General features: G+C 35.9%; 1 protein-coding gene across 12 annotated transcripts in view; it reads left to right on the top strand.

Annotated features, from left to right (window-relative positions):
* Positions 1-26,362, top strand: part of CDC42BPA (CDC42 binding protein kinase alpha) — a 382,935-nt gene that overhangs the window by 290,087 nt on the left and 66,486 nt on the right. For 9 of the 12 annotated variants that reach the window (XR_011645344.1, XR_011645345.1, XM_058309378.2 and 6 more), the window contains 6 exons: positions 13,233-13,357; positions 19,201-19,306; positions 19,729-19,877; positions 22,460-22,551; positions 24,779-24,855; positions 25,919-25,966. Coding sequence is in view for 10 of the 12 variants with exons in the window: in XM_058309378.2 (XP_058165361.1) it covers positions 13,233-13,357; positions 19,201-19,306; positions 19,729-19,877; positions 22,460-22,551; positions 24,779-24,855; positions 25,919-25,966 (597 nt within the window). In the remaining 2 variants the exon portion in view is untranslated. The remainder of the gene's footprint in view (positions 1-13,232; positions 13,358-19,200; positions 19,307-19,728; positions 19,878-22,459; positions 22,552-24,778; positions 24,856-25,918; positions 25,967-26,362) is intronic. The other 3 variants (XM_058309380.2, XM_058309385.2, XM_058309381.2) reach the window with 1 other exon arrangement.

Here is a 26,362-nt window from a genome sequence, read left to right as displayed (position 1 = left end):
GACTCCCAGGAAGTTGGCATCAGAGTAGGCAGGCAGGGCTCAACTCTCACAAAAACAGTGGAGGAAGGGCAAAAAGCTTTGGGGGTCTGAAGACCAGGAGAGTGGGGCCCGTCATCCCGGAGGGAAGGGACAGAGAGACAAGGAGGCTGAAATGAAAGTCATGAGTTGCTCACCCCGCAGCCAGCAATGACACCCACCCCCCATCCTCAAGGCAGAAAGCTGTGGGTAATCCAGTGGCTCGTTGCAGCCAGCTGAGGGGAGCAGATATGTTCCTCCCTGGGAAGAGGGATGGCAGAGAGCCGTTTCTCTTGGTGGGTTTGGACAGTGGAGCCCTTGTTGAATCTAGCTATGGCCAGACCAGAATCAGTGGCAAGCAGAGGTTGAAAGAGACAGAGTGGCGGAAGGATTTGCCAGAGCGTGTCATCTGCTGGCATGCCAGGAAACCACAGGAAGAAGAAACTGCTTTTGGAATCTCTCATGTCCCAAACCACTTGGATTTGACCTTGTACCCCTTTAGTGGGTCCCTGGCCCTATTTTGATAACTTAAGCTGGGCACTTTCAGCAGTTCAGAATAAGTTGAGCCAAATATCAAAGAAGAGTTGTGAAATAAAATATAGCATTATTATGACCCTAGCAATGGAAGACTTTATATCACTGATGTGGAGACATTGGCCATGGGAGTTGCTGAAGGCAGGGAGAGGGAAAAAGAGGTGTGATATTGGGGCATTTTGGGACTTGGAGTTGTCCTCGGTGATACTGCAAGGACAGGTGCAGAACATTCTATATCCTGCCATAACCCACTGAATGGACTGGGAGAGGGTGTGAACTACAACAATAAACTATAATCCATGCTGTGTAGCGGTGCTTCAAAATGTAGTCATCAAATGCAATGAATGTACTACACTAGAAAGGAGTTGTCGATGTGGGAGGAGTGGGAGGTGTAGAGAGTGGGATATATGGGAACCCCTTATATTTTTTAATGTAACATTTTGTGTGATCTATGTATCTTTAAAAATATATTTAAAAAATTTTTAAATAAAATAAAAGTATATTATTTAATTTACATATATTTAAAAAAACAATAGGCCAAAGAGAGAAATTGACCATCAGAGTAAATTCACCAACATATTCAGATGCCTAGACATCAACAAAAAAGTACAAGCCATGCTAAGAAACAGGAAGAGATAGTCCAGCCAAAAGAACTAACCAAATATCCTGAAGAGATAACAGGATTTAAGACAATTAAACAACTCTTGTAAATCAATTCAAAAAATTGAAAGAAAATTTGACTAAAGAGATAAGGGATATTAAGAAGACACTGGGTGAGCATAAATAACAATTTGAAAACCTGCAAAGTAAAGCCACAGATCTTATGGGAATGAAAGACACGATGGATGAGATCAAAAATACATTAGCAGCACATAAGAGCAGATTTGAATTGCTTGAAGACAGAATTAATGATGTTGAAGACAGCACATCTGAACTGGAAAAGACAGAAGAGAATGGAAAAAGTAGAACAGGGTCTTGGGAAATTGATGGCAATGCGAAACACAAACATACACATTATAGGGGTCCCAGAAGAAGAGAATGGAAAAGGGACAGAAAGAATATTTGAGGAAATAATGATTGAGAACTTCCCAACTCTTACGAAGGACAAAATGTCAATTCCAAGAAGGACAATGCAGCCCAAACAGTATAAATCCTAATAGACCTACCGTGAGACACCTATTCAGAATGACAAATGTCAAAGATAAAAAAGAGGATTCTGAAGGCAGCAAGAGAAAAAAGCAAAGCATCACATACAATGGAACCTTGATCAGAGTAAGTGTCAACCTATTAGAAACCTTGGAGGCAAGAAGGTGGTAAATATGATGTATTTAAGATACTGAAAGAGAAAAACTGCCAGCCATGAATTCTATACCTGGCAAAACTGTTCCTCAAAAATGAAGGTAATTTCAGTCTTCAAAGACAAAAACTGATAGAACATGTTTTCAGAAGACCAGAATTACAGGCCATACTGTAGGGAATGCTGCAGCTTGAAAGGAAAAAACTAGAGAGAGAGACTTGGAGAAGAGTGTAGAAATGAAAATTATTGTGACGGGTAAATTAAAGGGTAAAAAGACAATAGTACGATACAACAACAGAAAGCCCAAGGACAAAATGGATGAAGTATGCCTTTTACATTACTAACATTGAGTGTTAGTGGCTTGAACTCCCCAGTCGAAATACGTAGACTAATAGAATGGATTTTTTAAAATGAGCCATTTGTATGCTGTCTACAAGAGATTCACCTCAGATATAAGGACTCAACCAGTTAAAAGTAAAAGATTGGAAAAAGATATTCCATGCAAATAGTAACCATAAAAGAGCTGGAGTAGCAATACTAATATTAGACAAAATAGATATAAATGCAAAACTGTTAAAAGAGATTGTAGCAGATTGATATTATTTATGAATTATAAAAAGTATTTGATTATGTTTGTAAACGGGTCTGTTTCTCTTGGTGTGATACCCTTTAATTGTATTATATTTAGCTGAGATGTCTTTAATTAAATTATGTTAAGATTAGGTCTTTGATTTGAGCATGTCATTAGGGCATGCAGGGTTCAGTCCCCATCCCTTTGGTGGGATAAAACAGACTCTCACACAATAGTAGTTATACAGAGAAGATACACAGAGGATCCTGCTGCCCGGGAAAAGAGATGAGCCTGATAGTTTAGAGCTGGCCTTGCGAAGAGACCAGAGTGGCTAAGCCCAGAAAGAAATGAGACCTGGAAGAGAGGCGAGCCTTAATGCTAGGCCACAGCTGAGATAGGAAGAAGCTGGACCAGAGAGCCTTAAGGGGAAGAAGGAAGGCTGAACCCTCACAGACACAAATGACTTTGGGTGAAAGTGTACCTCTTATGGTACCTTGAGTTGGACTCTTTAGGGCCTTGGAACTGTAAGCATCTATGCCAAATAAATGCCCTTTATAAAACCAACAGAGTTCCAGTACTTTGCATCAGTACCCCTTTGGGCAGAGATGAAAAGGTCATTGTATATTAATAAAAGGGGCAATTCACCGAGAGGAAATAACTATACTAATTATTTATGTTTCTAACCTGAGTGCCCCATGATACATGAGGCACACACTGACAAAACTGAAGGGAGATATAGATGTCTCTACAGTAATAGTTGAAGACTTCAGTTCACCACTGTCAGTATTGGATAGAACATCTGGACATGGGATAAACAGCTTGAATAATATGATAAACGAACTAGACCTAACACATCTATAGAGCATTGCACCCCAAAACAGCAGGATATACATTCTTCTCAAGTGTGCATGGACCCATCTCCAGGGTAGACTGGTCACAAAACAGGTCTCAATAAATTTTAAATGATTGAAATTATTCAAAGCACTTTTTCTGATCGTAATGAAACAAAGCTGGAAATCAATAACAGACAAAGGGAGAAAATCACAAATATATGGGGATTAAACATCACACTCTTAAATAAAATCAGTGGATCAGAGAAATCAGTAAATATCTTGAGACAAAATGAAAGCAATACAATGTCAAGACCTATGGGATACAGCAAAAGCAGTGCTGAAAGGGAAATTTATAGACCTCAATGCTTACATTAAAAGAGATGAAAGAGCCAAAATCAAAGACCTCATTGCACACCTGGAGGAACTAGAAAAAAGACAGCAAATTAATCCACAGCCAAGCCAAAGGAAAGAAATAATAAAGACTGGAGAAGAAATAACTGAAATTGAGAAGAATCAAAAATAGAGACAATCAAGTAAACCAAAAGTTGGTTCTTTGAGAAGATCAGCAAAATTAACAAATTCTGAGCAAGGCTAACAAAGAAAAGAAAGAAGACGCAAATAACTAAAATCAGAAATGAGAAGGGGGAAGTTACCACTGACCCTGCAAGAGATCATACGAGGATACTATGAGCATATGTATACCAGCAAACTAGACAATGTGGGTAAAATTCCTAGAAACACACAAACACCCTACACTGACACTAGAAGAAATAGAAGACCTCAACACACATATAAATAGATTAAAACCAGCATCAAAAACCTCCCAAAAATGAAAAAGCGAGGACCAGATGACTCACAGGTGACTTTTACCAATCATACAAAGATTATGTAATACCAGTCTTGCTCAGGCTGTTCAAACTCAAACTCATTCTATGACGCCAGCATCACCCTAATACCCAAACCAGATAAAGACATGATTTTAAAAATTTTAAAAAAAGGCAAGAAAGAAAATTACAGACCAATTTCTCTTAGGAATATAGATAAAAATATAACAAAATTATTACAAACCTAATCAAAAAGCCATTAGAGAATTATACACCACAATGAAGTTCCATATGCAAGCGTGGTTCAACACAAGAAGATCTAGTAGTATAATACACCACATTAATAAAGTGAAGAAGAAAAATCACATGATCATCTTGATTGACTAAGGAAAAGCATTTCACAAAATACAGCATTCTTTCCTGATAAAAATACTCCAAAAGATAGGGATAGAAGGAAGCTTTTCTGACACGGTAAATTATATATATTAAAAACCCACAAGGTGGCGGACTCAGCCCAGTGGTTAGGGTGTCCGCCTACCACATGGGAGGTCCACGGTTCAAACCCCGGGCCTCCTTGACCCGTGTGCAGCTGGCCCACGCGCAGTGCTGATGCGCGCAAGGAGTGCCGTGCCACGCAGGGGTGTCCCCCGCGTAGAGGAGCCCCATGTGCAAGGAGTGTGCCCCGTAAGGAGAGCCGCCCAGTGCGAAAGAAAGTGCAGCCTGCCCAGGAATGGTGCCGTACACACAGAGAGCTGACACAACAAGATGACACAACAAAAAGGCACACAGATTCCCATGCTGCTGACAACAACAGAAGTGGACAAAGAGGAAGTAGCAAATAGACACAGAACACACAACTGGGGTGGGAGGGAAAGGGGAAAGAAATAAATCTTAAAAAAAAAAACAAAACACAAAAACCCACAGCTAACAATGTACTCAATGATGAAAGACTGAAAGCTTTCTCAGTGAGATTGGGAACAACCACTGCTATTCTGTATTGTTGTATTAGACTTTGTAGCTAGAGCAATTAGGAAAGAAGAAGGAATAAAGGCATCCATATAGGAAAGGAAGAAACAGAACCTTGACTACTTGATGATATGATCCTATACCTAGAGAATCCTGAAAAATTCACAACAAATTCACTAGAAGTAGTAGTCAAGTTCAGCAAAGTGGCAGGATACAAGATTAATTCTCAAAAATCACAAGCATTTCCATACACCACTAATAAACAATCTGAGGAGGAAGTCAGAATTAAAAATTCCATTTATAATAGCAACTAAAAGAATCAAATATTTAGAAATAAACTTAACCAAGGACACAAAGGGCCTTTATTCAGAAAACTACAGAACATTGCTAAAAGAAACCAAAGAAGACTTAATAAATGGATGGAAATGCCATGTTCCTGGATTGGAAGACTAAATTTCTTTAAGATGTCAATTTTACCCAAATTGATTTACAAATTCAACGTAATCCCAATAAAAATTACAATAGACTTTTTTGCAGAAAAGGAAAAGATAATTATCAAATTTATTTGGAAGGGTACTCATCCCCAGATAGCCAAAAAATGTCTTTAAAAAGAAGAATGACGCTGAGCAACTCTCACTCACCAACTTTAAAGGAGAATACTTAGTTACAGTGTTAAAAACAAAGCTTAACAAAACAGCAGGGTACTCAGATAAAGATAGACAATATTGACCAGTGGTATCGATTTAAGAATTCAGAACAGAAATAAACTCTCACACCTACAGTCACATGATTTTCAGCAAGGCTGTCAAATCCACTCAGCTGGGTCAGAAATGTCTGTTCAACAAATGATGCTGGAAGAACTGGATATCCATAGGTAAAAAAGAAAGGACCCCTATCTCACACCATAACAAAAATTAACTCAAAATACTTTAAGGACTTTAGTATAAAAGCTAGAACCATAAAACTCCTAGAAGAAAATCTAACGAAATACCTTCAAGGCCTTGTGGTACATTGTGGCTTATTAAATCATACACTCAAAGCACAAGCAACAAGACAAAAATGTACGAATGGGACCTCTCAAAATGGCACACTTTTGTGATTCAAATGACTTGTTAAGAAGGTGAAAGGGCAGCCTATTCATTCGGAGATAATTTTTGGAAACCATATATCCAATAAGGGTTTGATTTCTGTGTTACATAAAGAGATCACACAGAGAAGCGGATGTGGCTCAAGTGATAGGGCTTCCGCCTACCATATGGGAGGACCTGGATTTCATCCCTGGGGCCTCCTAGTGAGAAAGAAGAAGAGAAAGCATGCCTGCGTGGTGAGCCAAGTGCCTGCATGGGTGCCCACCTGGTGAGCCGAATGCCTGCGTGATGAGCCAGTGCCCACACAAGTGAGTCATGTAGCAAAACGATGATGCAACGAAAGAGAGACAAAAGGGGGAGAGTCATGATGAAGTGCAGCAGAGACCAGGAACTTAGGTGGCACAGCTGACAGGGAACCTCTCTCCACATCGGGGGTCCCTGGGATCGAATCCCTCTGAGTCCTAGAGGAGAAAAGATGAGAAGAGAAGAGAGATACAGAAGATCTCATAGTGAGTGGACACAGACAGCAAAAACAGCAGGGTGGGAGGAAGGGTGAATAAATAAATAAATCTTAAAAAAACAAAGAGATCATACAACTCAACTGTAAAATTACAAGCAACCCAAATAAAAAATGGCTAAAAGAGTTGAACAGACAATTTTTCCAAAGAAGAAATACAAGTGGCCAAAAAGCACATGAAAAGATGCTCAATATTACTAGCTATTGGGAAAATGTAGATCCAAACTACAGTGAGACATCATTTCATACCTTATAGAATGGCCATTATTTAAAAACAAAAACCGAACAAAAAACAGAAAACTGCAAGTGTAGAGAATGTGGAGAAATTGGAACACTCCTTTGCTGTTGAGTAGTATAGAACAGTTTGGCAGTTCCTCAGGAAGCTAAATATAGAACTGCCATATGATCCAGCTACTAGGAATATATTCAGAATAAGGGAAAGCAAGCACACAAACAGACATTTGCATATCAATGTTCATAGCAGAATTAGTTACAATTGCTAAGAGAAGGAAACAATCCAAGTGTCCATCTTTGGATGAATGGATGATCAAAATGCAGTCTGTGCATACAACAGAATACTATTCAGCTGTCAGAAGTGAAGTCAGGATGCAGATGACAGCAAGGATGAACCTTGCGGACATTATGTTGAGTGAAATGAGCCAGACACAGAAGGACAGCTATTTTATGGTATCACTAATATGAACTAAATAAGGTGAGTAAACCCATGGAGTTAAATTACAGAGTATAAGTTATTGGGAGATACAGTATTGGTTGAGAAGGGGGAGCTGATGCTGAATGTATGTAGAATGTTAAAAAGGGGATTGTAAATGTGCGGAAATGAATGGAGTTGATGGTAACGCATTATAGTGAGTATAATGAGGGTAGTCTAGGGAGCTTAGTGTCGTTGGAAGGAAAGCTATAGGATAAACTAGGGACTGTGTAACAGCGATTCCAGTGGTGGGTGAAGATTTTGATTTAGTACAGACACAAGAATGTTATTGTATTTCAAGGTGTTAAGAATATTGAGATTAATGGAAAAATACTACTAACGTACTGTATAGGCTATAATTGACAGTGATACTGTAATATTTTTATAGTAATGGCAAAGTAGGTACTCTATTAAATCCTCAGGGTAAGTAATGAGGGCATATAAGGGGGTATGAAAACATTCTGAAATGTTCTGAGCTGATGACAGCACAACTCTGATGAAACTGAGAGCCAGCGAGTATACCTCTGGATGGATTTTTTAAAGCAGGGAACTGTATAACACAGTGAACCCCGTGGTAAATGATGGACTGTGGTTAGCAGTACAAATATGAGAACGTTCTCTTATGAACTATAACAAATATACAGCACTAATACATGGTGTTAATAATAGCGTGGTTTGTGGGGAAAATACACCAGATATAAACTGGACTATGGGTAACAGTAATACTAGGATGATGTTCTTTCATCATTTATGACAAATGTATCACAACACGGTAAGATAATGGTGGGAGTGTAATGTATGGGAATCCTGTATGGTACACGAGATTGTTTTATAAACTCACAATTTCACAAATTTATGTGTACATATATCATTTAACTGTAGAACTTCATGCCATGTAGAGTTGCTCAGCAAATTACCTAATAAAAGATACAAGTACAGTTTAAGAAAAATTTTATTGGAAAATCAAATTAAATGTATAAAATTTTGTATTCAACCTTTGGTTTTCTTTGATTATTGGCTGTGAAGTTCTGCTGAATTTACCGAAACTATATATTAAAGGGAAGTTTAAAAATCTATTCTTTTGGTTAAAATGGGGTTTGAGATCTAATATATCTGTAAGGAGGAGGTTGGCTTAAGCCTAATACCACACTAAAGCTCCCTTGGTTTCTGATGAGGTCTGAAGGATAAAGAAGAACTCTTTCGTTTATGGAAGTAGAATATTAGTTTTCTTGTTAAATTTAAGATATGATAAAATATGAGTAACTTTGAGAACAAATTTCATATGGCAGGCAAGAATTTAATGACAAGTGATTACAGGGAAATATTTATTCCTGCTGCGCTCTCCTTCTATTTGAATCTCTTTATTTCTGCTGCTTCTATTTAGCTTTTGCTTTTCTCTGTTTAGCTCTCCATCCACCCACCTCAGTGCACATCTTCACTGTTTGTTTATTTTCTGGTTCTGGTTTGTTTTGAATTGAGTATTCTCCCCAAGAGGCATAACAAAAGAATGTCTTTACATTGCTACACCAACTGTTCCACTGTAGAGCAGCCTGAGGAGAACTGGGTTCCTTCTCAGCAAAGCTGCAGATATAGATAGAAAAAAGTATTAGGTTAATCTTAAAAGTTATGCTTATGTAAATAATATCTTTCATTCACATTTTTAAACTCCTAAAATAAAATTAAAATAGAAATAGAAAAAAGGGGTGATTTTTCTTGAAGTCTTTAAGTTCTGTTTCTTTAAAATAACATACTGCAAATAAAATTAGTAATATCTGTCAGAATGAAAATAAATGGCTTATGGAAAGACAATGTGTCATTTGTATCCCATTTTTCAAATTATTATTGTACGAAAAGGTAACATTACAAAAATTTTGGAAAATACTAAACTTGAAAGTTACCAATAATCTCATCACCACAAGTATTTTTATTTTGATTGTTCCCTTCCAGATTTTGACTGTATAAATATTAAAACATAATTGCAGTCATGTATACATTCCATTTTCTAATTTTCACTTAAAATATGAGCATTTTTCCATATTCCTGTGTAGTCTTACAATTATTATATATCAGATGTATATATATAGTACAAATACTAAAACTTTCTCATTTCAAAACATGCAAAGTGAGCTAACACTTAAGTAGAATTTACTGTGTGCAGGTCCTCTTATAAGTTATGTTATGTGACTCATTTAATTCTCACAATAACACTAAGAGATATACCCTATTGATCTTCCATTTTATAGATGAGGACTCTGAGGGTAAGAGGGGTTAACTACTTGCGGGAACTAAGAGAATGGAATTTGAACTCAAGTAATCTGGCTGCAAAGGGCATGCTTTTACTTAGTAATAATGTAAAGGTTAACTTTTTTTCTGATCAATACTAAACAAATTAAGCTCTTTATCTGTAACTCCAATCACAAGGGCTGTTGGAAGCAGTGGTAATCAAATAAAGTATACTTTGCAGGAATTAGTTAAGAAGACACTGCATCTGCAGCTCTCAAAAACAGCAGGTAGAGTTTGACTTCTGTGTATTACCATAGCATGAAGATGTTGATAAATCTACTCCCCTACCTCCCCCCCAATTTTAATGGACACAGTTGTCAAAAATAACCATGTCAGAATTCTGGAAATTGATAAGAAAAGATGACTATAAATCATTCTGATATAAATTAAGAATTATCTAAACAAATGGAAAGCTATGCCATAATCGTGGATTGGAAGACTCAATATTGTTAGGATGGTAATTCTTCCCAAATTGATCATATAGATTCAGAATGTATGGGAATCCTGACAAAATTCTATTAAATTCTAATAGGCTTTTTTGTTAGAATTGACAAGCTTACCCTTAAAATTACATGAGAATACATGAGACCTAAACTAACCAAAAAATGAGGAAGATGGGAGATGAAGTTGGAGGATTTACAGCACCTGATTTTAAAACTCAATATAAATCTACAGTAATCAAAAGAGTATAGGGAAGCAGACATGGCCCAATGGATAGGGCATCTGCCTACCACATGGGAAGTCCGCAGTTCAAACCCTGGGCCTCCCTGACCCGTGTGGAGCAGGCCTATGCGCAGTGCTGATGCACGCAAGGAGTGCCATGCCACACAGGTGTCCCCCGCATAGGGGAGCCCAACGCGCAAGGAGTGCACCCCGTAAGGAGAGCCACCCAGCACGAAAGAAAGTGCAGCCTGCCCAGGAATGGCGCCACACACATGGAGAGCTGACATAGCAAGATGACGCAACAAAAAGAAACACAGATTCCCAGTGCCACTGATAAGGATAGAAGCGGTCACAGAAGAACACACAGTGAATGGACACAGAGAGCAGACAACTGGTGGGGGGAGGGTAGGGAGAGAAATAAATAAAAAGTAAATCTTTAAAGAAAAAAAAAGTATAGTATTGGCATAATGGAACAGAATAAAGAGTTCAAAAATATACTCACGTTATGATCAGTTGATTTCCAGCAAAAGTGCTAAGGCAATTCAACTTGGAAAGGATAATCTTTTTACAAATAGTGCTAGGATAATTGGATATCCATGTGCATGTCCATTTTGTATATGTTCACACCATTTACAAAAATTAACCAAAAATAAATCAGAAACTGAAATACAGAAGGAAGTTTTTGTGACTTTGGGTTAGTCCAAGATTTCATAGATAGGACAAACTAAAAGCACAATCCATGAGAGAATAGTAATGCTATATTGCACTTCATCTAACTTTAAAGAAAGCATTAGCAAAAGTGAAAAGATATGCCACAGATGAAGCAAATACTTGCAAATTGTTTATCTTATGTAAGACTTGTATCCAGAATATACAGAGCACTCTTAAAACTCAAGAATGTATACCAAAAAAATGGAAAAACGATAAAAAATGTGAATAGACATTTTACCAAAGAAGACATATGAATGAACAAATGCTTAACAGCATTAGGCATTAGGAAAATGCAAATTAAAACCACAGTGAGATACTGCTGTACATCCTGTAGGATATCTATAATCACAAAGAGCAACCATACCCACTGTTGGCAAGGATGTGGAGTAGCAGGAACTCTCATCCACTGCTGATGGGAATGTAAAATGGTGCAGCCACTGTAGGAAACATTGTGTGACTTTCTCAGAAAGTTAAGCGTACACTTACCATATAGCCTAGCCATTCTACTCCCAGGTATTTTTCCAAAAGAAATGAAAAAAATCTCCTTAAAGACTTGTATACAGATGTTTGTAGCAACATTATTCATAATAGTAAACAACTTGAAACAGTACAAATGTCTATCAGCTGGTAAATAAAGTATGCTATATCCATATAATAGAAAGTTACTCAGCAAATGAGTGAATTTTCGATACATGCAGAACCATGGTTGATCCTCAGTAATATGAGTAAAAGCAGCCAGACACAAGAGTCTTTATATTGTATAATTCTATTCATATGAAATATCTAGAAAAGGCAAAATTAGACTCAGGCAAAGCAGTTTAGTGATACCTGGAACTCACTGTAGGATCTAGGAGCAACTGAACAGGCATGTGGGAGATTCCTTAGGTGATAAGTGTATTCTGAAACTGGATTGTAGTGATCGTTGAACAACTGTGTAAATTTACTAAAAATCATCATACTCGACACTTACAATGGGTGAATTTTATGGTATTAAGTTATATATCAATAGAGCTATTCAGTGAGATACAGGGGACATGATGAAAAAAACCTAACATACAGAAGGAGAAGAAAGAGACTGTGGCAGAAGCAAATTTGAATAGTTAACAGCTCTTAATTTTCTAAAACCTACAAGAAAAATTGAGCCACAAGTTAAAGAAATGCTACAAAACCTAAAGATAAATAGGAATTAAGCCTTACTTAAGTACATGATAGAAAAACTGCAGGAAGCCAGCAACCAAAAGAAAATCCTAAAAGTAGAGAAGTAAAACACATTTATTTAAAAGAGCAGAATTTAGAATTAACCTCAACAGAAAAAAATGGAATATGGAAGTAAAAGGAATGGCATCTTCAAAGTGCTGCAGGGAAATGGCTGCCAGCCTAGAATGTTCTGTACAGCAAAAATTTCTTTAGATAATGAAGGCAAATGTCCGGATTATGGAAACCACAGTTGGAGAATCAACCCACTTTCCTCAACAAATGAACTGCAAGAAAAATTTTTAAAAACTTAAGACATAATAACCATTAAGTTGTGTTTACTTACTAGGATCATGGTTCAAATAAACTTAAGTTTTTTGGCAGTTTGAGATAACTGGAAATTTGTAGTAATTTGAATGACTTCTATATATGTGATGTTTAAGTTGTAATAATTGTGTTGTATTTTGAGAGAGCACCTTAATTTTTAGAGATACACACAGACATGTATGGATAAAATTACACAATGTTTTTTATTTGCTAATAAAACAGGAGACAGCAGGAAGGGTAGAAGAACAGGCAGTTGAAATGAGGTGGTGTTGAGGTGTCACCTGCTGAAGTTGGGTGGTGAGTGCCTAAGAATTCACTGACGGTGTACTGTCCCATTGTAATATAGGTTTGAAATTCTTTATAATACTTTTTTTTTTAATTTAAAAAAAAGGCAACAAAGACATTTTCAGTAAAAGGAATGAGATGACACCAGCAATATTGGGGAGTTCTTCAGGCAAAAGAGTGTTCACAAGTGGAGCCAATTCAGGGCAGGGGCCAGGAGCAAAATCAAAGGGAGAACGAGAATTCAAAGAGGATTGAGGTTTCCAAAGTTGGTACCGGAAGGGTGTGTAATAATAACACCTCAGGAGGATAAGCATTTTTGAGTGGAAGATTATGAGCTATCAGATTTAATAAGAGGCATCTGAGTGCTCTGAAGTCCTGATCCTAAAAGTCGACATGTTTTAAAACTGCCTTTCAGCTCACTGCTTTGTATGAGAACCTAAGTACACACAGTCAGCAATTAGAAGAAGAGGTGAAAAACCTAGCAGACAAGAAGGAATCTGTTGCACATTGGGAAGCCCAGATCACAGAAATAATTCAGTGGTGAGTACTGTTTTAAATGTTTGTTTTTGTGGGTGATTGTGGACATCTGGTAAAGTTGGTGTGAACTCCGAGGCTGCTAATGTGTTTATCATACTTGTTTGCTGGGCAAACTAAGTTACTCTGAAAAGCACAGTTTTATTAGTCATCTGTCATTTGTATTCTTCCATGTTTTATGTTATCTTCCTCTGTTCATAACTCCACATCTTCATTAAAAGCTGGCATTTCTTTCTAAGACAAGAAAATGTTATTCTCTTTTAAGACAGAGTTGACCCTTTAAAAACTGTAGAAGCTCATCCACAAGCTACGGATATTCCTTTCTGGGCTCAAAATAGCTGTATTTGTGATCATTTAACAAAGTCTGGAGAAAAATTTAGATACTGATGATGCTGTGCTTTTACCTTTCATAATTATAACAGATTTATTCATATATGGTGTATTAAAACTTTAAATGGTTACAGTTTTGTTTTTATTACCTATTGCTTTTAGCTTTCAAGGTTTAATTTGAAATAATTATTTTGGTAACCTTCATATTGATTCTCGTAAAAATTTGCATATTTTTAATAATACATAGGAAAAGTAGAATCTAATGGTGACTTTATTTTTTAATAGAAATATATAGCTTATCTTTTTATATTTATTTTAAAATTTTTCTTTTTTGACATACCAAGGATGCTTAATTTATATCAAAACAAATTTCTTCACATATCTATAGACCATACATTTTTGGGGGATTCTAGTTTCCTTTGCTCTTATTTTAGTTCTTGAAATATTTTTCCATTTTCCTTGTACCAGATTATAGCTTTCTTTTTATATAAGTTAAAAGTTAATAAACATTGTCTTTTTAAGTAATATTTTGCAGATGACTCAAGTATTTTAATATTGACTTAACTGCAATTTTAACTCATCTTTAGCTTATGAAATCATTCTGTGAGTAGGTTAAAGAAAATGCCAAAATTGTGGAAATTTGGTTATGTTCCAACCAGCACAGTTAATGGTTCATTAATGTTTAATTTACCTCCATGTTATCAAATCTGCACTTCTGAAGCAAAATCATTTTAATCTTTAGCCAAGTCCTATAGTATCAAAAATTATGATTCATTTGTAAATCCATTATTATATAATCACATTTATAATTAAGGTGGAGCTGAAAATAACCCTGCAGAAGACAAAGCTGGTGTGGCCATAGCCTAGATTCTAGACCAGTGCCTTTCTGCAGCAGCTGGCATTAAGGATTCAGATGAGCGGGGCGTGGTCCTGGGAAAGAAGGAGGCTTTACGCATAGACTCTCTAGAGAGGGTTAGTGAAAAGGGTAAAGATGAGAGTGTTTATATGATGCCACAGACTGCTACACTTCTGTACTCTTTACATTCAAGTGAAATATGCAGAACAAATGAGAAATACAAGGAAATGACTTGGCATAAAGCTGTTATTTAGAAAGGGATTTTACATATCAGATAAATTATTGAATACCTGCTTCACCAAAAGTAAAAGATATATTCACTCTTGTCACTTACTTGAAATTTAACTCTGAGATAGAATATCAAAGCTTATAAAGGTAAAGGTATGCCAATTTTTTTTAAGTCTATACATTAAAAAGTGAACTAGGGAAGCAGACTTGCTCCAGTGGTTAGGGCGTCTGCCTACCACATGGGAGATCTGCGGTTCAAACCCTGGGCCTCCTTGACTCGTGTGCAGCTGGCCCATGTGCAGTGCTGATGCGCGCAAGGAGTGCCCTGCCACGCAGGGGTGTCCCCCACGCACAAGGAGTGTGCCCTGTGAGGAGAGCTGGGAAAGAAAGTTCAGCCTGCCAGGGAGTGGCGGCTGCACACAGAGAGAGCTCACGCAGCAAGATGACGCAACAAAAAGACACAGATTCCCAGTGCCGCCGCCAAGAATAGAAGCAGAAACAGAAGAACACACAGCAAATGGACACAGAGAACAGACAACTGGGGTGGGAGGGGGAAGGAGAGAAATAAAAAAATAAAAATAAATTTTAAAAAAATTTTTTAATTAAAAAAATTTAAAAACTAATGCAAGGAGATATTTCTTTTTTAAAAAAAGTGAACTAATGCCAAAACAAGACTGTGGAAGCTTGTGATGCACAGTGATTCAGATGTTTCCATGGAACTTAGCAGTTTTCATACAGCACTGCTGTGTGTCAGCCTCATTTGATGTACTTTGAATGGCCTTCTTACTTGGCTCCTTGCCTTTTCCTATGAATTACCCGTCTCCAGAAAAACCTTTTAAGGCAAGAGAACTTGCTTCTTACACTGTAAGAGAGCGGGGCCCTCCTACGTGGGCTCACCAGAGGACTTCGCTTTTCTCTTTGAAATGTTACCAACAAAGGCTCGCTTTTTAAATGTAAAAGACCTCTGGTGCAGCAGGAGGAAGCAAGGTCTATAAGATGTAATACTTTGCTTTCAAGCAGTTTATAACTTGTCATTAAAACTGTTGACCAGAGCTGGAGATAAGTTTCAAGATTAGATTGCCTTGTATATTATACAGATACTGGTTCTTTATGGAAACCCTCAGGATAGAGAACTGTTCCAGGCCAATTGCTCAGCAAAGGCCAGTGTTCTCAGTTGAAGTAGAATGTTTAAACACTGAATTTTAAAAGCATCCTATAACTAATTTGACTGAATTAGAGAATTTGTGTAAAGAATAGCACGGTTACCATTAATACTGGGTAAAAATTTGAACATCATTTGTAAGCAAAAAAGGGTTTTGCAAAGAATAATGATGTTGATTAAAATGATATATCAGGAAGATAACCCCAAACAGTGATGTTGAAGATGAAGCAGGAGAGGTGGGGGAAAGTGAATGAATGTGGAGGCATTAAGAAAGAGGAATCTGTTGGATTTAATTACTAATAAGTGAAGGAAGCAGGAGATGATGCAGAATTAGGATTTCTGGAATTCTGACTTAGATTAAGAAAGTGATGGTATAGTCACATCGGGAGAGGAAACCAGCTTTGGGGAGAGGAAACCAGCTTTGGGGAGAGGAAAAGATGTCTTTTAGGTTTGTAATTCTGAGACAACCCTAGATGTCTAAGTGGAGATTTCCAACTTGCTTTTGAAAGCTGGCTTCAAGGTTAGGGTTAGAGTTATAAATTTGGGAGTTTAGTGCATAGTGATAAGTTAATAGAAAAAATTTTTTTAAAGATTTTTAAAAATTTTTTTAATTTCGTTCCCCTTCCCTCCTGCCCCGTTGTCTGTTCTCTGTGTCCATTTGCTGTGTGTATTCTTCTGTGTCCACTTCTATTCTTGTCAGCGGCCCCAGGAATCTGTATCTCTTTTTATTGCGTCATTTTGCTGCATCAGCTCTCCGTGTGTGCAGTGCCACTCTTGGGCATCAGCTCTCCGTGTGTGCAGTGCCACTCTTGGGCAGGCTGCACTTTTTTTGGGTGGGGCAGCTCTCCTTACAGGACGCACTCCTTGCGCATGGGGCTCCCCTACACGCAGGGGACACCCCTGTGGGGCAGGGCACTCCTTGCATGCATCAGCACTGCGCATGGGCCAGCTCACCACATGGACCAGGAGGCCCTGGATTTGAACCCTGGATCTCCCTTGTGGTAGGCAGACGCTCTATCCGTTGAGCCAAATCTGCTTCCCCAAGTTAATAGAAATTGTTGAGACCTTTGTAAGGAGAAAAGAGAAAAGGACAGTGGTGAGAGCTGTGTATTAGAAAGTGGAAGAAACAGCTCTGTAAGAACCAAGTAAATGTTCCATTAATCAGAAACATGTTTCCGTAATGAAGGCCTTCAGATTCTCTTTAAATCAATCCACATTATTGAATATCTTCATTTGTGTATAGTAATAGTTTATATTTATTCACACATGTTCTAGGCATTATGCTAAAATTTCACATGTAGTCTCATTTAATTATAACAACAGTACTATGAAGTAGGTGTTACTATTTCCCTCTTTTTACAGGCCAGGTAGTAGAGACTTAGAGCAGTTGACTTCTCTGAAGTCATAAAGCTGGTAAGCAGCAGAACAGAGATTTGAACTCTGGTCTGTTTGCCCCAAGAATATAAGTTCTTAATCATTCTACTATGTCCTATCTCCCCAACTTTACAAAGATCATATCTTATAAATCTTCTTCTGTCTTCCTAATATGCCCAACATAGTAGTTTGCATTTAATAAATATTTCTTGATTATTTCAAAGGCATTAGATATGCCAAGAACAAAAAATAGATCTAAGCTGGTCTTTTGTAATTGAAAAGTTATTTTAATAGAGTTTAATTTCAGCAAAATAGTTGAAGCCTTAATGAGACTTCAAGGATTTTAACAAAAGTGAGTGAAGGGATAAATACTAGAGCAATTAGATATGAACAGTATAACAGTGAAAGAGAAGAGAAAAATAGGATTTTAGGGATTGGAGAAACTGGGACAGAGAATTTTGGGGGGTTAGAAAAGGTCTGTACATGTTTAAAGAAATCGATAGAAATAATAAAATTGAAAATATAAGATGTGGATGTGGTAAAGAAGAAAATTAGTTGTGTATAGTAATAATAATTGTGGAATTAAGAAAACATGTGAGTGATTTAGCCTAAGATAGCTGACCTGCCTTGAAAACTGTTATTTTTTTAAAAAAGCAGAAAGAATGAATGTGAGTAAACGTAATCATATTGCCTAGAAGCAAGGGACAAGAGATAATGTTGGGGTGGGGGTGAATGAGATTTTCAAAGATTAGAGTTGGAAATAGACAAACAGGAGTAATTACGAAGAAAAGGAATTGTGTGGAACAGGAGGTTGGGAATTTAAATGGCAGGAGTTTTGTAGCTGACCATCTATCATTTGTTGTTGTTTTTACCCATGTCAGTAATTCTCTGTAGCCACAAAAAAGAGACATTTCATATAAATTTTTGAACATTAAGCAATTTACAAGAAGTTATTTGATTTCCACAGTTAGTAAAGCACAGTGGACCTCACAGATTCCTGGAAATGGGGATAAGCCAAGATCTCTGAGCTGTGGTAGATATCAAACCAGGGCTAGTTGAGACCTGTTAGCCTGGCCTTTCAAGTAATAATATAGTTTTCATTGTTATCCTATGTGTCTTTCTTTGTACTCTACAAAAGATAATCTTTCTCTATCCCCATTTATTTTTTATATTATATATTGGATAATTTAGTGAAAATATTTTGGTCAGTTGCGGTAGCTAAAGTATCAGGAGGCTATGCAAATTTTTGGTTAAAATATTTTCTAAAGGCTTCTTTATAAAAAATATTAAAATATGTATGCATATAATACCTTGAAATATGTAGCTATTACTGGAGGACATAGCATCTTACAGTGGCTGTGCTGCTTGTACTTCAGAACACTCTCTCAGCTGAGAGGAGAGAGTACCAGGTCCCTGCTAACTTCTTTTAGAGCTATGGTTTCTATTTTAAACTAAACTTTCTAAATTTAGTACAGTTCAGTTTTACAAAGATTGTATTGTGTTTTTATAAGTTAAAATGGCAGAATCCAATTACTGAGAAATCTTACTATTTAGAAATTCTTGTGTGTGTATGTGTATGTTTAATGTTAGACTAACATTAAACCCTATGGTTAAAGGGTGAAATTTTACAAGTTTATCAGCTGCGAGTAACTCCAACTTTCTCTAGCACTGTCAGCTTTAACGTGTAGATACTGAACAGTTAGGTCGTCCTCTTGTCACCTGCTGGCAGGTGGTAATAATGTACTAGGCCTATGCCGGAATATATTTTAAAACATCTTTAAATTTCTATCAGTAGTCACTTATTTCTTTAAGATAATATATATCTCACTAAAGTGTTTCTCTTTGTTTTACTTTTGTACTTTATCTCTGTCTTTATATGTGTGTATATGTATATTCTAGGGTCAGTGATGAAAAGGATGCACGAGGGTATCTTCAGGCCTTAGCCTCTAAAATGACTGAAGAATTGGAAGCATTAAGAAATTCCAGCTTGGGTACACGAGCAACAGTAAGCTCTGCCATTTTGCATGGAGGCTTATATTAGAAAAAAGAAAACTCAAAAACCATTATGATGAATCTCATTACTTACATCTATTTTTCCAGACTTTAACCTACTAAAAATATTTCATAAGAAATCAGTTAGCCCCAGTTTTTTCCAGTCTAGGAAAACATAAAAGATAGCTGCTTAACTGTAATGTATATGGGTAGCCATTATTGGTAATAACTATTAAAAATGAACTCATTAATAAGTGAGTCTTTACACTTATTTCTGAATTGAATGAAAACTAATATATTTTCATAAGTAATGTATCTTCTGTTATGAGAGAAAGATATTGCCTTTGGTAGCTTCCAAATTCACTTGGATTTCTAACTTTAAATGTTGAAAATAAAATTGGTTGGAACTAAAAACACAGTTATATTATTTCTTAGGATATGCCCTGGAAGATGCGTCGTTTTGCAAAACTGGATATGTCTGCTAGATTGGAGTTGCAGTCTGCTCTGGATGCAGAAATAAGAGCCAAACAAGCCATCCAAGAAGAGCTGAATAAAGTTAAAGCATCTAACATCATAACAGAATGGTGAGATTAAATAATATGGTTCTATTAGAGTTATTAAGTTTTTCAAAAGGTATTTGAAGAAAAGTTACATGTTTAATTTCCTGCCCCTTGCTTTTTAAAAAAAATTTTTTAAATTTATATATTTTTATAGATACTTAGATTATACAAATGTCACATAAAAAATATAGGGGATTCCCATATGCCCCACTCCCCATACCTCCCGCATTTTCCCCATTAATGACATCCTTCATTACTGAGTTACATCCATTACAACTGATGAACACATTTTGGACCCTTGCCACTAAGCATGGATTAAAGTTTACATTGTCGTTTACACTCTGTCCCACCCAATTCTGTAGGTTATGGCAAGATTTATAATGGCCTGTATCTGTTGTTGCAAGGTCATTCAGGATAATTCCCAAGTCCCAAAATGCCCCAGTATTGTATCTGTTTTTCCCTCTCACTGCCCTCAGAACCTCTAGTGGCCACTGCCTCCACATCAATGATATAATTTTTTCCATTGCTAGAATCACAGTAAGTCTATAGTAGAATATCAATAAGTCCACTCTAGTCCGTAGTTCATTCCCCAATCCTGAGGATTCTGGGGTGGTGATGCCTACTCCACCTCTAATTGAGAGGGGGCTACGATCCCATGGTCTACCCCTTGCTTTAAAAAAAAAAAAAGTGACAACCTCCCAAATTCAGTATCTAGAATATGGGTTACCAGGGGATGTGGTGGGGATAGGGAATGGGAAATTAAGGCTTTAGAAATGTAGACTTCTTGGGAGCGGTTGTAGCTCAGTGTTTGAGCTCAGCCATTCAATCCCTGGTACCAGGTTCGATCCCTGGTACCGCCTGAAAAAAAAGAAGAAATGTATTGAGTTCCTGTTTGGAATGATGGAAATGTTTTAATAATGGATGGTGGTGATAGTAGCACAACATTTTGTATGTAATTAACAACACTGAATTATATATCTGGATGTGATTAGGAGGGGAAATGTTAGATTGTATATATGGTAACAATAAAAAAAATTTTAAGTGCATGAAACTACACTAAACATACAGTGACCCCTATGTTAACCATGAACTGTGTTAATAATACAGTTATAAAAATGTGCTATCATCAGTCCTAACAAATGTTCCATAACAGTGCAAACTGTTACTAATAGAGTAGTATATGGAAATCCTGTATTTTAGGCATCATTGTTCTGTAAACCCACAACTTCTCTAATAAAGAAAAAAAGTGACAACCTGAAAAAGTTCTGAAAATTTCAAAATGAGTAATACTTTCAACCCTTATATGTAGTGATAGGATTTTTAATATAGTCTTGTTCTATTCTCCATAAAGTAGAATTAACAGTATTAATTAGTATCTCATTATTTTTCTGTATTTGTAAAATGTAGTTGATTCTAAAATTTTATTCTCTTAAATTCAGTGTTCAAGAATATCATTTTAGTATAAAAATGCAATATATAATCAACCAGAGTATAGTCATTTGAAAATTGTAATTTCTACTGTGGACCTTTTACAAATGTACGTTCTGTTGATGGTAAATTTCATAATGGTATCATATTTTAATTATAATTATGGCTTTTATGTCTTTTTATGTTAAAAAAAAAAAAGGAACACCCCTCAATCTCTGGGGCAGTCAAATATGAGTACATTCTCTCAATTCTTACCACGGTGGTGGAGCACATTATACTCTGAATACATAAATGATAAATGATAACCATGATTGGATTGGATGTAAACATGGTTCCAGTATAAGTCAGTATACACAAACATAAAAATCCATTTGTTGCTAGAAATACCAAAAATTACAAAAGCATTCTGTTTATGAGAAGATACATAGAACTGTGAATTCAGTTTTTGAGGGTGAAGCCTTCTTCCCTTAAACTGCAATAATTAATGTTTTGGATCAAATCAGAGTCTAGATATATGGCACTCCAGTTGAATTATAAACTTTTTGTTATAAATAAATTTGCTAAACTTAAATATGTCTGTGTGGGCAGTAAAAAAGGGGGAAAAAATCATTTTCTGGAGAATATCAGTGATCCCAACATAAAGAGCTAAATGCCATTCTCTGTATTACAATTTGGAATAAGTTTGATCTTTTCTTCCTAGGCCAGGGCCTATGAGTTCACATGTTTGTTCATTAAGAGATACAAGTCAAACCGAAAAGTATAACCTTACTCATGCATTCGTTCTGCTTTCATGATTCTCTATGAAAGAAGTCTTAACAGAATTCTGAAATTAGCCTTTGACTTTATAACATTGTTAAATTTAATAATTTAGCTCAGAGTCAGGAAATTTTCTGTAATGTGCCACATAGTAAATAGTTTGGGCTTTGAACACCAGTTAGCTTCTGTCACAACTACTCAGCTCTGTTCCTGTAGAGCATGTTTAGCCTCTCAGCACGTAAGTGTCGAGTCTGTGTTTCAGGAAAGTTCTGTTTACATAAAAGCAGGTGGCAGGCTGGATTTGTACTGCAGATTATAGCTCGACCAATACTTAAACCAAGTAAGTCCAATTACATACAACCTCGCTCATTAACCAGCAGTGAAAATTAATGACATTTTTCCTTTTTTCCACCTTATTTAAGTAAACTGAAAGATTCAGAGAAGAAGAACTTGGAACTACTATCAGAAATTGAACAACTGATAAAGGACACTGAAGAGCTTAGATCTGAAAAGGGTATGGAAATGTGTGTTTGCATCAGTCAGGACTTATTCTACTCTGAGTATGTTTTATTACATAAAAATCTGCTTATTGTGTCAGTGGGAGATTTGTTCATATACCATTTCTGGCACTTACTTATGAATATGTCTGTACATATAAATGCACACATATTTGTGTCATTTTATTTTATTTAAAATTTTAATATACATTGTTTAAAGGTTTTATACTAACAAAGAATCAATAGTTTGACTGTGTTTTATGTGCCCTGGACTATTTCATGGGTAACATTTTGGTTGGAAAGAAAATTTTATTATTTTATCATATATTTTACAATATTCTCAATTGTTATAACATGAGGTAATCACTTTGACATGGCAGTGTACATTAACATTCAGAACTTGGTAAGAGTACTTGAGTAACTATTTACTAGCACATCTTATATTCCTAGAATATACAAAATCTTGTGGGCGATTCATTCTCAGCATAGCTGAGGAAACAATATATGAAATAACTAAATGTTATTCTAGCTCAGTACTAAAAGGCCAATTCAATAATGAATTATTTTGGCATCTCAGTATCTTCTTCCATATTTGATTCTTAGATTGTTTGCCCTGTGGGATTTCCAAGGATATGTTGCCATTTTCTTGATAACTTTGCCTTAAACATTTTCCATTGATGTAAAAGCTAACTCAGGGTGCTTGGTAATTCTCTACATGAACTTAAACTTTTTTTCAATAATGTGGGTATTCCATACATCAAGGTTTAATAAAAAGAAATTCTGAATTTTTTACGGTTGCTGATAGTCTCTTTTCCTGACAAAGGCCATCACACTGCTGAGTTAGTTAATGGGCTTGTGTTATGCCTGGAGCTTCTCTATCCTTTCCCAGTCCTGTGGCCACAGTGAGGTAAAGGTATTTACCTGCACCTGCTGTTAAAATTGTGGAGGACAGAGAACCACCACAGGCAAAAGCCAGGGAAACTAGTAGCTTTTCAGAGTATGTTGATTGAATTTATTAACAAACAAAAACAGAAATGGGCCAGGTAAAGGAGTAGGAGCTCAGATTAGCAGCCCAAGCCATCCATGCTAAGGGGAGAGAAATGATATTTAAGACAGGGCAGCTCGCAGTCTCAGAAGCAGTGTGTGTAGAAAAGCTGGCAATACAGAGTACAACTCTCCATAGCGCACCACTGGACAGTAACTGCATCATTTTTTAAAATAGATCTAAGCTCGGGGAGGGGAAAAAGACAAGCTTATCAGAATGCTTTATGGAAGCATGTTAACCTGTAAGTTTTATTTGGATGTTGAATACTTCAGAGTAATAAAAGTTGCAGAATAATAAAACTTTGCTATATGCTATTATATACTACTTAATATAATGTCATATTTACAGAATAAGGGCAAGAATTTTTTTCTGCTTTGTTTATTGCTATATTCCATGGATCCAAAATAGTACCTGGCACATAATAGGCTCTCAGTAAATATTTGTTCATTGAACTTTTCCTTATCTGGTAACTAAGAGCCATGTTTAGAGGCTAATATGAAAAACACACAACTTAGTTGACATCATTTCCTAAGGATAGGGAAATAAAAAATGTTTGCTTGTTTGTTTCTGGTTTTTCCTACCTACTGTTTGGTTATCGTATGTATGCTTTAAAAGGTATTTTGGAAATTATGCATTTAAAGTTAATGCCATAGCCAAAAGATATGCATGAAATTTCTTTAATTCATCTGAGAAAAACTGGGTTTGGGTTATTCATTCTGTCTATAAAAAAAATGCCTTAAAAATCAGGTTAATACTTTGAGAAAGTTTTATCACAATTAAAAACATTAATTTCATCACTGCCCTGTTTATCAGAGAAGTCAGTGCTTGACGAGTATTTCAAAACAGAAACCTTGTTTGGTGATAAATTAACTTAGAAAATGATACAATAACAGGCTCCTATTTTTAAAATTTTCTCAAGTCTACCAAAGATTTAACGTGATTATAATAGGGAGAAAGAAGGAAAATTAAGTAACTCAAGAAACAAGTATTTCATGGAGACTGACATAATTGAACTATTAAGTGATAGTCCAAAAAGCAGTAATGTATTTTAGTTTTTAAAATATATGGAATTAATAATATTGATCATCTTTGAAAAGCAGTAGTTTATGAACAGTTGTTAATAGGTTTAGACAGGAAAGATTATCCCTGAATATTAGTGTTAATTGTTCCAGTTTAAAAAAGTTGCTGCTGTCTTCTAGGTATAGAGCACCAAGACTCACAGCACTCTTTCTTGGCATTTTTGAATACGCCTACCGATGCTCTGGATCAATTTGAAGTGAGTACTGCATTTTTCAATATGCCCTATGATCAATTTAGAATTCATACTGTGATACGAAATTCACTTCCAATAAAACTGTTTTAGATACCCCACATAAGACCTAGAATCTTACATAAGCGAAAACGTGTTAGGAAAGGAATATGTTCTCCATTTCCCTGTAGTAAACTATAATCACATGTGTATTTAACAAAACATCTAAGAAAATTCTAAACGTGTGCGTCATTATCAAATTTAAAAGCAATTTCATCCCCTCCCCTAAGAAGCAATAGCAGCAAAACAATCCCAACTTTTTTAATAATTTTAATACGTTTTTTCCCCCTAAGCGTAGCACCAAACAAAAAACAAGTGGAAATATTAAAGCTCACAACAGGGCAATGTTGGTTCTTGTTCCAAATCAGTTCATTGTTTTAAAGGTATACAATAAGGACAGCTTTTTGTTTAAAATATTAGTTACATAGACACTATTAGGCAGATTCCATAGTAATGAAATGGTGATTGTATAGCTCTTTGTTATTTCTTGGTATCTAAATTCTTTGCTGGAAAAAAATCAATTTTGATATAAAGTATATTTTTGTCTCCAAAAATTTTAGTGATTGTATCTTTATTCAACAAATAATTATTGCATATCTATGTGCAAAGCACTAACCTAGGTGCTGGAGGTACAAAAATGAATGAGAGAGACAAAAACCCCTCACTCAAGGAGCTCATGTTGTAGAGAGAAGAATTAGAAATAGAGATCTGGTTGTTTACTTTTAGTTATTACTGTCTGAAATGCTTACATTCAATTAGATTATCGGTGATTTGTATTGAGCTTCATTTTATTAAATTCAGTATATGAATTAATTTCCTTCCTTTGGGTAAGGGGGAAAGAGTCACTTTTTAAAAATAGCTAACGGATTTCTAAATTTCCTGAGAAAGTGACAGTGATTGCTCTTCCCATTTATTTGAATTAATGTCATTTGCTTTTCAATTGTTTTACAAATTCTTTTATTATTTGTTCTTATTAAATTGCTTCATCCATATTTTCTATTTTTTTTTTATTGCTGTATTCGTTAAATAGGATTCCTTTTCTTCTTCCTCATCTTCACTGATTGATTTTTTGGATGACGTAAGTCTTTGATTTTCAAACCAATGCATCCTTCAGTAAAAGAGATGAGGGAATTGATTTGAAGAAGTTGCCTAGTAATGCAGTCAGTTTTAGAAATATCACTCTTGAAAATTTATCTGAGTGCCAAAACATGCTTCTTTGCTATCTTAAATATAATGAAATGTTTATCATTATTTAACATAATAAAGTAAAAAATATACTTTGAAAAATACGGTGGCCATCAGAGAATCTCTCTATTTCCATTTTTTTCAACAATTCTAAAGACTAGAATGCATATTTGATTTTTGTCACAATGCATGTATAAGTAATTGCTCATTTTTATTTTTCATGATGATTTCTATTTTTCTTTCCTCCTTTTTTTCCCAACACTTTACTATTTAATTTCTATGTTGTTTA

The sequence above is a fragment of the Dasypus novemcinctus genome, chromosome 13 (genome assembly GCF_030445035.2).
Source record: "Dasypus novemcinctus isolate mDasNov1 chromosome 13, mDasNov1.1.hap2, whole genome shotgun sequence".
Lineage (NCBI taxonomy): Eukaryota > Metazoa > Chordata > Mammalia > Cingulata > Dasypodidae > Dasypus > Dasypus novemcinctus.
Note: the sequence above shows the minus strand (reverse complement) of the source record. Positions and strands in the feature narration are given on the sequence as shown.